This window comes from Arvicola amphibius, chromosome 9, assembly GCF_903992535.2.
Source record: "Arvicola amphibius chromosome 9, mArvAmp1.2, whole genome shotgun sequence".
NCBI classification, from domain to species: domain Eukaryota; kingdom Metazoa; phylum Chordata; class Mammalia; order Rodentia; family Cricetidae; genus Arvicola; species Arvicola amphibius.
Genome location: NC_052055.2, coordinates 44,279,206 through 44,294,456, shown reverse-complemented (window position 1 = coordinate 44,294,456; position 15,251 = coordinate 44,279,206). Strand labels below are relative to the sequence as shown.

Below are 15,251 nucleotides of genomic sequence, written 5' to 3'. Positions count from 1 at the left end.
TGTTTTGTATGACATGTGTAGCCTGTGGCCTCCAGACTGCCAGGGTAACACTGTGGGGCAGCCGTTTGAGTGTCTAAAGCCCAGACAAGTTGGATAATTGCTGTCAGGTGCCCCAAATCCAGCTGCATTGTCCAGTGGAATAGTCATGCTGTTTCTGGCACCTGTCTTGAAGTGGGTCGCCATCCAAGATGAGCGGCAGCTTCTGTCTCTGTCCTGGAGTTTATTCGTGGCTTCTCCTTTTGCTGTAGATACATGACATTTTCATTTTCATTGTTATCTATTACTTTGGGGTTTTGCCAGCAAGGCTAGTGAGAGAGAGAGAGTACCTCACTAGCCCAGAAACCTCTATGAGCCAAAGGAAGCAAAATGTAAAATGGTAAAAATTGCCTTCCGAAATCAAAGTCAAGAGGAAGCAGTCTTGATGCTAGTCCTGTCCATCAGGGCTTCCTCCAGGGTCTGTGGAATATTTGAGTTAGCCAGCATGAGGCACCATGTACTAAAACCTTTTGATATTGTTTCTAACATGGTAGAGGCCATACAACTTGGGCCCAGTGAGTTCAGTTCTTGGAAATGTGTTGAGGCTTGCGTTAACGCCTGGATGCGGCCAGCCTTCGTCACTCGTCAACATTCCATGTGTATTTGAGAAGAATGTGTACTCTGCAGTTGTCAAGCAAGGAGATGTAGAGAGATCCACATATGTCAGGATGGTGGCGTTAATTGTGTTTAAACAGACTGTGTCCGGGGTTGGAGATGTAGCTCAGTGGGTAGATCATCTGACTAGCATATACAAGGCCCTTGGTTCAATTCCCAGCACTGCATAAACCAGGTGTAGTGTCATACCCTCGTAATCCCAGCACTTAGGAAGTGGAGGCCAAAGGATTAGAAACTCAAGGCCATTTTGGGCTTACATAGGAAGTTGGAGGCCAGTATAGGCTGTATGAGACCCTGCCTCCAAAAAAAAAAAAAAAAAAAAAGAAAGAAAGAAAAGAAAGGAAGGAAGGAAGAAACCAACCAACCTCTAAAAAAAAATGCCATTTTCAAAGTTGGTTTTTCATTTTGTTTTGCTTTTTGTTTTTTGGGTTTTTTTTGTTTTTTGTTTGTTTGTTTGTTTGGTTTGTTTTGTCTGTTATTGTGGCAATCTGTATCTGGACTTCAGTGCTCACCTGTTTATCTTCCTGGCAGGCTGGCTCTGGCGTCCTGATGAAAGTCCTTTTCTCTCTAGTGATGATGCTTGCCTTAAAGTGCCCTGTCTACTTACGCAGCCACACTAGCCCTTGTCTATAGTGTCTCTGTGCTCCTTTTGCTTTTGTTTTAGTTTTTTAAGACAGGGTTTCTTTGTGTATCCTTGACTGTCCTGGAACTCAGTTTGTAGACCAGGCTGGTCTCGAACTCACAGAGATCCGCCTGCCTCTGCCTTCCGAGTGCTGGGATTAAAGGCGTGCGCCACCGCCGCCCGGCTGTGTCCCACCCTTTTTCTCTCAACACGTCTTTGCATTTCAAGTGTGTCGTGCTCAGTGGATTTTAAATCTAAATTTGGTGGGCACTAATCTTTAACTGAATGTCTTACATAAGCCACAGCCCTGCTTTCTATTTTTTCTCCCCTGTATTGAAATGTAGTGGCTTGGTCCTTCTGGAATGTTACACGGACAGCCAGAAACAAGAGTCTGCTGGTCCCCAAGTCTGCCTGTGGCTCTCCTGACTGCTCACAAGCCTGGTTCTGACAATTCTATCATCTCTTTGGGTCTGTTCTACTCTTCTGGGTTTTCAGACATGCTAACCGTGTCCTCATACTCTGGGAAATTTTTATTGAGCGCTAGGCATCGTACTGAAATTCTAGAGAGAGCTGGCGTCCTTGTCGTCTTGTTTGTTGTTGGTGGCAGCCGGGGGGAACCATCTGCCCAGAACATGTTAGTGCAGTCACAGAGTTGAAGCTGCAAGATCTGCTCTGTTCCTTGTTTACTCGAAGTGTCTACATCTAGCCCTTAAGCATCCCAGTGCTAAGCCTTGACGATTCCTGCCCGTCCAGCTTGGTTGGGATGGGAATTCTCTCCTTTTTCCCATGGGCCTGCACGACCCTCTTCAGCTTGTGCTGCAACTGAGTCTTCAGAACCAGCTGGCGGCCCTGGGGGATGCAGCCCCTAGACGAGCTGCGGCTTCCTTCTCCCTGGCCTCCGCCCTCCAGCTCAACCTTGTCACTCAGAGCGTCACACAGGTGTCCTGACCCACAGAAGGAGGATGGTCCAACACACCCAGTTCTCTGTCAAGTCAAAAAAAAAAAAATCCTCTGGCCATTGCTCCAGCTTGTGTTAATTTAAAAATTTGACATTTATGTATTTCTTTCTTTAATTATATGTATGCACGTGTGTGCTGTAGTGTGTAGGTAGGGCCCAGAGGGCAATTGCAGAAGTCAGTTCTCTCTTTCCATCTTGGGCATCTCGGGGGTCTAACTCAGGTCATTAGGCTTGGCAGCAAGTGCCTTTCCTCCCCCAGTCATCTTGTCAGCCCCCAGCTGCATTCATTTTCTTTTCTTCCTTTCTTTTATTTTCTTTTTGTGGTTTTGCTTGTTTTTCGTTTTTTGTCTTGGCTGGCCTGGAACTCACTGTGTAGACCAGGATGGCCTCAAACACACGAAGGTCCACTTGCCCATGCCTCTACCCCTCGGCTCCCCCTGCCCTTGCCCCTGCCTCCACCTCCCAAGTGCTGGGATTAAATGCATGTACCACTGCACCTGGCCTTAACTGCATTAATTTAACTGTTCTAGGCTAGGTGCAATACTCATGATTTTCGTGCATGTCTTCCAACAAGATGAGAGGCTGACAAACTAAAATTGTTCCTAATTGTTGGTGTGCGGTGGTGGTAGAGAGCAAAGCCCAGGCCTTACATCGCCAGGCAGGTTCTCTACCACTGAGCTACATCCCCAGCCAAATCTGTGTCTTTCTTTGTTTTCTTTTCTTTCTCTTTTGAGATAGTCTCACTATGTAGCCCAGGCTGGCCTGACACTTGCTATTTAGAATAAGCTGTCTCCAAACTCAGGACCATCCCTGCTGTTCCGCCAAGTTCTGGGATAACAGGTGGGCACCATCATGCCTGGCTCCTAATTTTTAAATTCATTTCTTTCCCCACGCTGGTGCCATGTCTAAGCCCGTCTGCATGTCTGTGTCATTAGATGTCTGCAGAGTGCTCTCCATGTCACTACACTAGTCAGTTGGTGTGGCTCTCTCTGCCCTACAGATTCTCAACAGCTACATCCAGTTTGAAGTCTCCCACGGTCCTTCCGATGTGGCGTCCATGCAGCTGTCCAAGTCCCGGGTAACCGATGGAGAATGGCATCACGTGCTAATAGAACTGAGGAGTGCCAAGGAGGGCAAGGACATCAAATACCTGGCCGTCATGACCTTGGACTATGGGATGGACCAGGTGAGTATGTACTTGTACCCATCTGGAAACCGTTCCTTCATTGGCCCCCGGGAAAGCACAATGGTGCTCAATGTGCTAGCGCCTGCAGGGACCTTGGAGGTTTGGAGAAGTACTGGTTGGTATCCCTGGCTTTGTATCTTCTGTTCCATGTATGCTGAGGATACTTCTATAGTCTGGAGTCGGGCCCTGCCCACCTGTGTCTCCCAGCATGGTGCTTCGGGTGCCTTTGCGGAGCTTCCCCTCCGCGGAGTTGCTCTGAGTAGCATCTCATCCACCAGCACTGTGCCTGTCTGTCCCCATGCACAGATATCAGCATACCTTTCCCAGAAAGGGGGAAAGTGAATTAAGCTGGAAAAGACGAGGGAGCCGACAGGCTGGAAGACACAGACACACATCTGTCCCAATTCTGTGGCAGCTGTCTCCTGACAGTATCCTCAGAATGCTCCCTGAACCAGACTGGTTTCTGCAGTTCCCAGCCAGAGAACATGGCACATGTCAGAAGATACCCACATGCCGAGAGAATGCCTCGGAGTCTCAGTTCACCTTGCACCACATTCTAAGAGTACATAGCTGTTGAGTTTAGATGCTCCTTGCTGGGGCTGGGAGCCAGCTGAGACCCATGGTATTCCCACGGTAATGCATGGCTCCCTCTCCCTGCCTGCCTCCTGTTAACCCAGCTCATTCTCTCAGCATGGCTCTCTGGGTGCTATGCCCATTTTAGGGCAGGAAAGTTGCCCATGTCTTCCCCACTGACCACCTGGATCCCATGCCCTATGTGCCACATACAGCCAGCCTGCTTCCCTCCAGAAGGCCAGGTGTTCCTTTGGAGGCTCTAGGGAAGTGATTCAGGTCTCTCTTCCTTGGTCTTTAGCACATTTCTCCCATTGGGAAGCTATGCCCAGAGACCCCCGTTCTTCCCACTGGGAAGGTGTGCATGGAGACCACCATTCCTCCCACTGGGAAGGTGTGCCCAGAGATCCCCATTCCTCCCAATGGGAAGGTGTGCACAGAGACCACCATTCCTCCCACTGGGAAGGTGTGCCCAGAGACCCCCACTCCTCCCAATGGGAAGGTGTGCCCAGAGACCGCCATTCCTCCACTGGGAAGGTGTGCCCAGAGACCCCCCCCCCATTCCTCCCACTGGGAAGGTGTGCACAGAGACCCCTGTTCTTCCCACTGGGAAGGTGTGCACAGAGACTCCCGTTCCTCCCATTGGGAAGGTGTGCCCAGAGACCCCCATTCCTCCCATTGGGAAGGTGTGCCCAGAGACCCCCATTCCTCCCAATGGGAAGGTGTGCCCAGAGACCCCCATTCCTCCCAATGGGAAGGTGTGCCCAGAGACCCCCATTCTTCCCACTGGGAAGGTGTGCACAGAGACTCCCGTTCCTCCCATTGGGAAGGTGTGCCCAGAGACCCCCATTCCTCCCATTGGGAAGGTGTGCCCAGAGACCCCCATTCCTCCCAATGGGAAGGTGTGCCCAGAGACCCCCGTTCTTCCCACTGGGAAGGTGTGCACAGAGACCCCCGTTCCTCCCATTGGGCAAGTGTGCCCAGACACCCCCGTTCTTTCTGTGTAGAGCACGGTGCAGATTGGGAACCAGCTTCCTGGGTTGAAGATGCGGACTATTGTCATCGGAGGTGTGTCTGAGGACAAGTTGTCCGTGCGCCGTGGTTTCCGAGGCTGTATGCAGGTATGGTGGGCACGGCACTGCGTCTTTGCATGGCTGGCTCAGGCCGCCATCACTGCAGTGGGTATGATTCTTCAGTTCATTTTTAACAAAGGAATGGCTATCAAGTAGGCACCCTAAACTCACGTTTCCTGCTCACTTCCACCTTCCCCATAGCTTTCTTTATGCCAGGATTCAGTCTCTACATCCCCAGCCTTCATCCTCTTGCTTCTGCCATGGCTGCCTGGTCCAACTTCATATCCACACAGGTGTCCCACAACTGCCAAGGGAGCAATTCACATGTCCCTTGTCCTGCACACAGCCCCCTGCAGGGGGCACAGACCACACAGTCCTTTGCTACTGGCCATGCTGTGTGATCCAACATTGCCCATGTCTCTGGCCTCTACGCTGTGGGGATAAGAACTGTTCAGACTGGGAGAGAATTTGGGGGCTCTCTTAACGTCTCTTTACCTTTTGGGGTTCTAGCACTCTGGGACTGAGTCCAGCTGCCCTCACTTTTTAAATGCAGGGCGTGAGGATGGGGGAGACGTCTACCAACATTGCCACCCTGAACATGAATGACGCCCTCAAGGTCAGGGTAAAGGACGGTTGTGACGTGGAGGACCCGTGTGCCTCAGACCCCTGCCCTCCACACAGCCACTGCCGTGACACCTGGGATAGCTACTCCTGCGTCTGCGACAGAGGTGGGGCCCTCCCTTTACACCATAGTAGAGGAGCCTTTGGTGGCTACAGTGCATCTAGGGAAAGTGATTTGAGGCATTAGCTTCCCCGATCAACTCAGCGAGGCTATAGGATCCTGAGCTGTTTTATGAGAAGTGGCCTCTGTGCCATGCGTGGTGACTCACACCTATAATATCAGCACCTGGGAGGAAATGTTAGCCATGGCAGGAAAACTGCTGCAAATCTGAGGCCAGCTTGGGCTGTATGGTGAGGTTCCCGGGGGCTAGCCTGGGCTACCGAGGTAGACCTTCTTTCAACCTCCCTACTCCCCCCTGAAAGCAGTGGACCTTTCTACTGGAAACAGACTCCCTTGCTCTTTCTTTCTCAGCCTAGAGAACATTTCGGGACTTTAATTTCCAAGTGCAGCTGGAGCACAGTAGTGTAAAAGTGACACATCCTAAAGTCACATTCACCTGTCACCTTTGGACCTGGTGGGTGGAGACACACTGAAGCTAATCCATCGAGAGCTCCCATGGCCCATGTGTCTGGAACAGCCAGGACCCACAGACACCCCTGCATTCCACCCTCCCCTGGCCTGGCCTGGGCTGGGCTGGGCTGGCTGCCTTCCATGTTTTCCCAGTCTGTCTCCCTATGACCTGGAGGGGAGGCTGCTCCTCCCTTTTGCTGAGTGGCAGGAACGGTCAGCTTCCGGAAGCATAGGATGCAGGAGAAGCCTTGAAGTAGAGCTTATGCTGGCCCTGTCCCCACAGGGTACTTTGGAAGAAAGTGTGTGGATGCGTGTCTCCTGAACCCCTGCAAGCATGTAGCAGCGTGTGTGCGCGCCCCCAACAGTCCTCGTGGCTACTCATGCAAATGCGGGCCTGGCCACTATGGGCAGTACTGCGAGAACAAGTAAGAGAGCCCGTGACACTGCCTGGTGGCCCTCGTGGCTTCTGTCCCCATCTTCCCTGCCTCTTCTCCCCTGGGGAGGTACAGATGCCATCCCCACCCTGCCCCTCCTGTCTCTGCCACATTAACCAAGGCCTGTACTGGGATTCTCATGTGTCTTTAAGACAGATGAAAACATGGAGAAAAACATCATTTTAAACCATTTCTGTAGACAGAGCCTGGTTGGGTATGTGGCCCCTAAAGGTGGGGATGAGGGCACAAACTTCTTTGAGTATCCTTCATCTGTCACCTTCTTTTTCCATCAGAGTCGATCTTCCATGCCCCAAAGGCTGGTGGGGCAACCCGGTGTGTGGCCCCTGTCATTGTGCCGTCAGTCAAGGCTTTGATCCAGACTGCAACAAGACCAATGGCCAATGCCAATGCAAGGTGAGAGGCCACCAGTCTGTCCCCACCTCCCTTCGACTTGAGCCCAGCAAGCTGGCCATGCATGCACGGTATGGCCTACATACAAACATGAGTCTACACACATGGACAGATACACACACACACACACACACACACACACACACATCATAAACTTTCATATACAAACATTCACCTGTATTCACATACACTGCTATATAAGCACAGATATCTGCATGCACTGCTACCTGTACATAGTCACACATACATACATACATACACCCACACACGCACACATATAGATGTTGGGTTCTGCTGGGCAGTGGTGGTGCACGCATCTAATCCCAGTACTCATGAGGCAGAGGCTAGTGGGTCTCTGAATTCAAGGCCTTCCTGGTCTACAGAAAGAGTTCCAGGACAGCCAGGGCTACACAGAGAAACCCTGTCTTGAACAACAAAGCAAACAAACATATATTGATTGGGTTGCTCACCTGGGCTCTGTGAACACTCCAGGGCCGCTCACATCTAAACTGGTTCAGACTGTCCCACTATGGGATCTAGAAGCACTGTAGTCTTTCTTCAGCCCCACACAACTGAGGAATAGCAGATCAAGACATTTCTGTGCAGGCTGCCACATTCTTGGCATTAGCCTTGGTTTTCCTAGTCAGCTGCTGTCCTGCCCTTTTACCAAACTGGCACTTAGTGATGGCAGTTTTTAAAATCTGGAGGGCAGGGTATATGTCTCAGAAGATGGAGCTCACACACTCGGCATTGCACAGACCCTGGATTTGATCCCCAGCACTCCCCCTCTCCCCCCAATACACATATACACACAGAAGATAGAGCTCACACACTCGGCATTGCACAGACCCTAGATTTGGTCCCCTCTTACCGCCCTCCCCACACATATACACGAGCCATACCCTGTCTTGGTATCCAGACCTAATGTGTGTACAGCATTGGACACTTGGTCTCACAGCTTCTGAATATTCTCCTGTGTGCTTAGCCACAGTTGTGGGGAGCCCCGCCCCCAACTGCAGAGGCCTTCAGAGTTGCCTCTGGAAGATTGCCATTGGGTTTTAGCGGAGCTGTAGTCGCTCAGTAAGGGACATGTTGTCAAGGAGACAGGGTGAGAACGAAGGAAATTGTCACCGTGGGCTGCCTGTGATCCACTGCTTCTCCAGTGTCAGTCTGGCCCCGAGTGCTCCACGGTGATTCCAACAGTGGCACAGGCCTGGTGCCTCAAAACACTAAGTGTCAAGTTGAAATGAATGTGAATGAACATGGCTCAGGCCTGGCCTTGCATGCTTAGAGGGGCCAACTGCATCTGTGGGTGGCAGGAGGAAGGAAGAGGCATGTTACAGCATTCAGGGGAAAGATACCTACAGGTTTTTCTCATCAGAGCTTAAAGTGGGCAGGCAAGATGGCTCAGCTTGCAGAGGCCCTTACATACTGGCCTGACTTCAGTCCCCAGATTTCACGAGGCAGCAGGCGTGAACAACCCTAAAGTGGTCCTCTGACCTCCTGACACACCATTGTATTCACATACACATATACACGCATGTACAAAATAAGCGTATTGTTAAGTAAGAGAAAGTGTTTAATTAGGTATGGTACTAGATGCCTGTAATTCCAGCACACAGGAGGCTGAAGCAGAAGGATCATGAGTTCAAAGCCAGCCTGGTCTGTGAAGGGAGTCCCTGTCTGGGGGAGAGGGGAGGCTTTGGAATAATTTTGAATAGAGAACTTGTCAAATACGCATGAAGCCCCGAGAACCATCTCAGTACTTACAAGAAGTATACGTAAAGAGTTTTAGCCAGGCAGGTAGTGGTGGCACACGCCTTTAGTCCCAGCACTCGGGAGGCAGAGGCGTGCAGATCTCTTTGAGTTCAAGGCCAACCTCGTCTACAAAAGCTCCAAAGACAGACTCCAAAGCAACACAGAGAAACCCAGTCTTGAAAAACAAAAAAAAAAAGCAAAAAAAAAAAAAGGAAGGAAGTAAGGAAGAAAGAAAGAAGGAAGGAAGGAAGGAAGGAAGGAAGGAAGGAAGGAAAGAAAGAAAGAAAGAAAGAAAGAAAGAAAGAAAGAAAGAAAGAAAGAAAGAAAGAGAAAAGAGTTTTATTTAGTGTCATGGTGCACATGGGGAGGCCAGGGGACAACTCTGTGGAGATCTCAGTCGGCCAGACTTGTGTGGCCAGCACCTTTACCCACTGAGCCATCTCACTGGCCCCACCTCTGCCTTTTCCAGGAGAATTACTACAAGCCCCCAGCCCAGGATGCCTGCCTTCCCTGCGACTGCTTCCCCCATGGCTCCCACAGCCGTGCCTGCGACATGGACACTGGGCAGTGTGCCTGCAAGCCTGGCGTTATTGGCCGCCAATGCAACCGCTGTGATAACCCCTTTGCCGAGGTCACCTCACTCGGCTGTGAAGGTCTGTTATTGTCCCCTGACCCCTTTCTGGTCACACTGCAGAACAGACTGCCGTGTTTAACATGTGTATGCTAGCATGTGCATGTATGTGCCTGTATATTCCTTGGGCTCAGAGAATCCTGGCAGCCTTTATTCTGAGTGCTCTTGGCCTTCTAGAAACCTGGTCTTGGTGAGGCACTAGTGTGCATAGTGTGCATGGTGACTGGAAGGTATTGGGGGTCACTCTTGTCAGGAGCCTTTTGCAGGTGGGACGTAGGACATTTTGTGTACGGCTGAGCCGAGTTGAATGATGCCTTCCTCTGCCCTCAGTGATCTACAATGGGTGTCCCAGAGCATTTGAGGCTGGCATCTGGTGGCCACAGACGAAATTTGGACAGCCAGCAGCGGTGCCATGCCCCAAAGGATCAGTGGGTAAGTCCTGTGCCTGGGTTTTTCCTCAGGATAGGAAACCAGTCTCAGGCAGGCAGAGCATCTGAGCTTTTGAATGTCAACATTGAAAGAATCCCATGGGCTAAAGAGATAGTTCCTTGGTTAAGAACACTGGCTTCTCTTCTAGAGGACCTGGGTTCGATTCCCAGAACCCACGTGGTGGCTCATAGCCATCTGTAACTCCAGTTCTGGGGGATCCAAAGCTCTCTTCTGGCCTCCCTGGCACTGGGCATGTATGTGGTGGTGATGCCCAGACACACATGCAGACAAAACACCCATACACCTTTAATTTGATTTTCAAATATGCAATTAAGGAATGTGTTTGGGAGAAATGACATAGTTTTCCCCTTAATAGCAGGAGGCAGAACATGAAAGGGGCGTAGCGGAGGAAAATGCTTTGCCACCCTGCCTAGGGCCTTGGCAAGTCATCTTGTTGTCTGTGGTATTTGTTCTCTGTAAAATGGCAAGTAATGGCGTCTGTGCTGTCTCCAGTAAGCCCTGTGTGGAGGTCTTTAGCACTGGCTCATTGTCTCACAGACTTGCCCATGCCCACAGAGTTGCTTGCATCGCAGGGAGCCCAGAGGGTCTGAGCCTAACTATCAGGGCAGCTTGAGTTTCAGCATGGAAGATGAGCGCATGAGTTGGCCCTGTCCTGTGGCTGTGACCTTGACTGACATAGCCCCCACCTGGACCCTCATCTGTGCTCAGGGCGAGGGTTGGCCAAGTGTGTCGGGTTGTGGTGTTACTAGGTGGCCACCCACAGTTCTGAGCATGCTTTTGTTTCCCAAGGCAATGCAATTCGGCACTGCAGCGGGGAGAAGGGCTGGCTTCCCCCAGAGCTCTTCAACTGCACCTCAGGCTCCTTTGTGGATCTCAAGGTCATGGTAGGTGCCTCTTGGGTCTGTGCTATAGGGGTTGCATTTGGGTCACGTATGGCTCCCAAGAGGCTGTGAATCTGGAAGCAAGTAGAGAAGGGACAACCCTGGGGCTGCAGGGGCCAGGCCTACTTCCTTCATTCAGGTGAGTTAGGCTGGCCTCAAGTATGTAGTTCTTCTGTCCTCTGGTTCTGGTTCTGTAGACAGAGCCTTCACTGTCATCAAACTATGGTATTGCTTCCACATACTCCACCCAGCAGGCCTGCCTTTTTCTTGCTACTGTTGTCAACTCAGGATCATTTGTGGGTTTGGAATCTTCAAAGTACTATCAAAGTTACAAAAAAGTAGAGATTTTCTGAATGGCGGGAAGGGCCAGAGCAAATGAAATCTATTTGCAAACGTTGCCATTTCTTTTTTGTTCCAGAATGAGAAGCTGAGCCGCAACGAGACAAGGATGGATGGAGACAGGTCCCTGAGGCTGGCAAAGGCGCTGAGGAATGCCACACAGCGCAATGGCACACTCTTTGGCAATGATGTGCGCACAGCCTACCAGCTGCTGGCCCGCATCCTGCAGCATGAGAGCCACCAACAGGGTTTCGACTTGGCAGCCACTCGGGAGGCTAATTTCCATGAGGTAAGAGGAGGGTGAACTCCATTTCAGGTGTGAGAAAGTCTCGCGAGGCAAGAGCGGACCACAGCTTCGCTGACAGCAGCAATACTAACAGTTAGGGACCACTGAGTAGGCACAGCGTTCTAAGTGGCATGTGTTGTAGCTATGCATATTCTCTTACCCCTTGACAGATAAGGAAACTGAGGCACATGGAGCTTAGGGTTTGCCCAAGGGCACAGTCAGAGAATGGTAAAGCCTAGTAATAGGCTCTTGAGCCTCCTACAGACACCTTCCTCAAAGGCCCTCTGCTCCACGTCATTTAAGTCCCACATCCAATACTGTGCTGAACGCTGTTTCACATAAACCCTGGTGTGGTGGGTATAGATGTGGGGCATTGCCCTATAAGTATGTCCGCAGCTGGCCTCGCTACACTTCCATCCTCAGCGAAGTACACAGTGGTTCCCTTCTCTGGTTTACCTGTGTGGTCCAGGGTCTGACATGAAGGGACATCCCTGCCTGTCTTCCTCCTTAGTGTCTGGGGATATCTATGTGAGACCCCAGCAGGGCACGCTCCTGGTGGAGTCTCTGACAGCCGATGTCCATTTGTAGCCCTGCTTTGCTCCCTCCCCATGGCATGGCCCTCAGCCAGACACTCTCCTGGCAGTCTCTGGCCTCTGTCGTTGACTCTGATGATGCTCTCCTGGCCCAGCTCAGTCCTGATCAGCTCCTGGCTGTCTATAAGATGGTTTGCTCCATCTCAGTACCAGGCATCTGAGGACAGAAGACTGAATACCATCTGTCTGTCTGTCTGTCTGTCTGTCCAGGACGTTGTCCAGACGGGCAGTGCCCTCCTGGCCCCGGCTACCCAGGCATCGTGGGAACAGATCCAGCGAAGCGAGGGCGGCGCAGCACAGCTCCTGAGACACTTCGAGGCGTACTTCAGCAACGTGGCCCGGAACGTGAAAAGGACCTATCTGAGACCCTTCATCATCATCACCGCCAACATGAGTACGGACTGACCTGTGGGAGGGCAGAACACCTGACCCCCAGGGACTTTGGGCGTTCATTGGCCACCGACAATGAAGTGGGTGGGGGCACAGCCCAGGCACTCTGTAGAAAAGTGAGCCAGCAGCTCAGTTCTAACCTCTAGCTGCTGCTTCTGTAAAACGGGAGAAGAGGCCCAACTCGAAAGACATCTACAATGGCTAATGTCATTCCTGGGGCCAGATACTTCTGTGGCGGTGTCACCCTGGGGTCTTTGGAGTCCAACTGGCCTTCTAGATATCCAGGTTTGGGATTCCCCACAGTGCAGCTTGCCTGGGGACAATATGCCCTTCTCCCCATTGACCACAGATGGAAGTACGTGCAGGAGGGACATGTGGGGATGGAGGTGCAGGCTCTCCCAGCCTGGGAGCAATCAGTGCTACTGGCACCCCATGGTCCATGTTACATCAAACGCTAGTACACACATCTCTGGGCTTGGGAGTTTAACAGTCATGATTCCTTCAACCAGAGAAAGCCCCAGGTTGGTAAAATCAGTTCCCAATCTGTCTGGACAAAGCTGTCAAGAAGTCCCCAAGTCCTGAAGATCTCTATCCCATAGGGAGTTCCTCTAGCTAGGTGTGGGACCAGCAGCATTGCTGATATTGACCCTCTGAGCTCCCTTACCCAACACCGCAGGCTTTTCCTTCTACCCCTCACTCCTCCTACAGGTGGCTCAAGGGGCACTATCCTAGCAGTGAGTCTATTTTGAGGGGCTCTTTTGAGACAGGGTCTCACTATCCATTTCAGGCCATCCTGGAACTCACAAATCCGCCTGCCTCTGCCCCCTGTGTGCTGGGTTTAAAGACGGGCACCTCTATGCTCAGCTTTTAGAGGGCAGTCTAACAGGGCAGGATGGTGTGAGGGGGCCCCTGGCACATACAGGCATGATTCTGCCTCTTTGTCAGAGTGGCGGTGGCCAGCGCCAGCTGAGGGACAGCTCGACTGTGTGTCCCATCAGGGGCCTGTAGGTGTTTCCGCAAGGCAGAGAGCAAACAGTGTGAGTCCGTGCTACAGAGCTTGCTCTGTCACGGTCGATTTCACCAGCTATGCCTCTATCTCCACCACGTGGAACGGCTGCGGGGAGGTGGCACGGCCCGAAGAACAGAGTGGGGCAGTACCCCTCGCCGCCATGTTGTGGCTGGCCTAGCCCCTCATATTTCACCCCGCCAGAGCCATGCAGGGCAGTGCCAGGTGCCACTGTAAAGAGCCACACTTTGCCTTGTAAAACAGGACCCGCAGGTGTCCTGTTGTGACTCTCAGTAGGTTCCCTAGGGACAATGGCTGCTGTGGAAACAACAGCCATCATATAAAAACTTGGGGTTCGGGAAAGCGCGAACATGTGGGAGTGAGTCAAGGAACTGTCCCAGTTCTTGCAGTTGACGTCTTCGACAAGTTTAACTTCACCGGCGCCCAGGTGCCAAGGTTTGAGAACGTTCGGGAAGAGTTCCCAAGGGAGTTGGAGTCCTCCGTGTCCTTCCCAGCTGACACCTTCAAACCGCCAGAGAAAAAAGGTGAAGCCGCCTACACAGAAGCCCCTTGTTGCCTTGAGTGTCTCCGTTCGTTCAGGAGAGAGTGACCCTCTAAGAGTCCTGCGTGTACCCTGAACGAGTCACGGAGCAAGCAGGCCTGAGTAATGCTCAAGCATCTTCTATAGATACTGTGAGAGGTTCTCATGGATGTGGGAGCAAGCTCAGAACAGGCCCCATCTTCCAAGCTGTTCAGTTGCAGCTTCCACATGCATGTGCTATGTTTGTTCAAAGCAGGCTACAAAAGTGATTGTGTTGTGTGTGAGCTTAAGAGTGTCCCTTGCATGCAAGTATGCATATATTCTATCTACGCATGGGTATGTATGTTCCTGATGTGTATATGTGTGGTATTCTGTGTGTATACATGTATATGTTGTGTATGCTTGTATATGTTGCGTATACATTCAGTATGTGAATGTTAATGTGTATGTGTATATACCCAGTATGTGTATATGTGCATATGTTAATATATGTGTATATATGTTTATATATGTGTATGTTCAGAATGTTTCTATTTGTGTATATGTTAATGTGCATATGTGTATATATTCAGTGTACACATACATTTATTAATATGCATATATATGTACGATTCCAGGAGTGCATGTTTATATGTATACATATACATATATATGTTTATATTATGTGTGCATGTGGTTATATCCTGTGCATGCACAAATACCATGTGTGCATGTATGCATGTAAGTATTCTGTGCATGCGCATACCCATATATGTATTGCCTACATGGTGCACAAGTAGACTATTCTTATGTGTGTGTACATGTGTCTGTCCCTTAGCATTGTTACCAAGGGGACTCTGTCTCTGTGGCGCCGTCACCTATCTGCTGCTGAGGCATGGTTCAGGGACCACCCCCATGGGGCATCCCATACCGTCTCATCCCTAATTCTCCATGGCCCTGCAGGTGGCATTTTATTCATTGTGCCAAATCTGAAAGCTGCCAAAACCCTAGGGTTGGCCAGCATAGACCACACTGCCCACTTGTCAGGCAACATGGTGTCTATTAGGCCGGCAGTTAGGAAGGAGCCTCACTGAGGCAGGGAATAGGCCCATCCCTTCCATATCCTGATCCAGGGAGCATGACAATAATGTCTCTTTCCCTGTCCTCTCCTCCACTGAGCCCAGGTGCTGGCACAGTCAGCCTCCCACCAAAGTCTCCTACTTCATGGCTGCTTTAGTGAGTTGCATGACACTGTAGGCTGGGCACCCCAGGTATGTACTTATGTGTGGAGTATATACTT

At 51.0% G+C, this 15,251-nt stretch overlaps 1 protein-coding gene across 2 annotated transcripts in view; it reads left to right on the top strand.

Moving 5' to 3' along the window:
* Celsr1 (cadherin EGF LAG seven-pass G-type receptor 1) overlaps positions 1-15,251 on the top strand; it is a 139,303-nt gene that overhangs the window by 103,733 nt on the left and 20,319 nt on the right. For both annotated transcript variants that reach the window (XM_038342501.1, XM_038342500.1), the window contains 11 exons: positions 3,232-3,417; positions 4,995-5,108; positions 5,614-5,788; positions 6,536-6,677; positions 6,980-7,100; positions 9,325-9,508; positions 9,817-9,918; positions 10,726-10,820; positions 11,236-11,445; positions 12,246-12,429; positions 13,833-13,976. In XM_038342501.1, the coding sequence (XP_038198429.1) occupies positions 3,232-3,417; positions 4,995-5,108; positions 5,614-5,788; positions 6,536-6,677; positions 6,980-7,100; positions 9,325-9,508; positions 9,817-9,918; positions 10,726-10,820; positions 11,236-11,445; positions 12,246-12,429; positions 13,833-13,976 (1,657 nt within the window). The remainder of the gene's footprint in view (positions 1-3,231; positions 3,418-4,994; positions 5,109-5,613; positions 5,789-6,535; positions 6,678-6,979; positions 7,101-9,324; positions 9,509-9,816; positions 9,919-10,725; positions 10,821-11,235; positions 11,446-12,245; positions 12,430-13,832; positions 13,977-15,251) is intronic.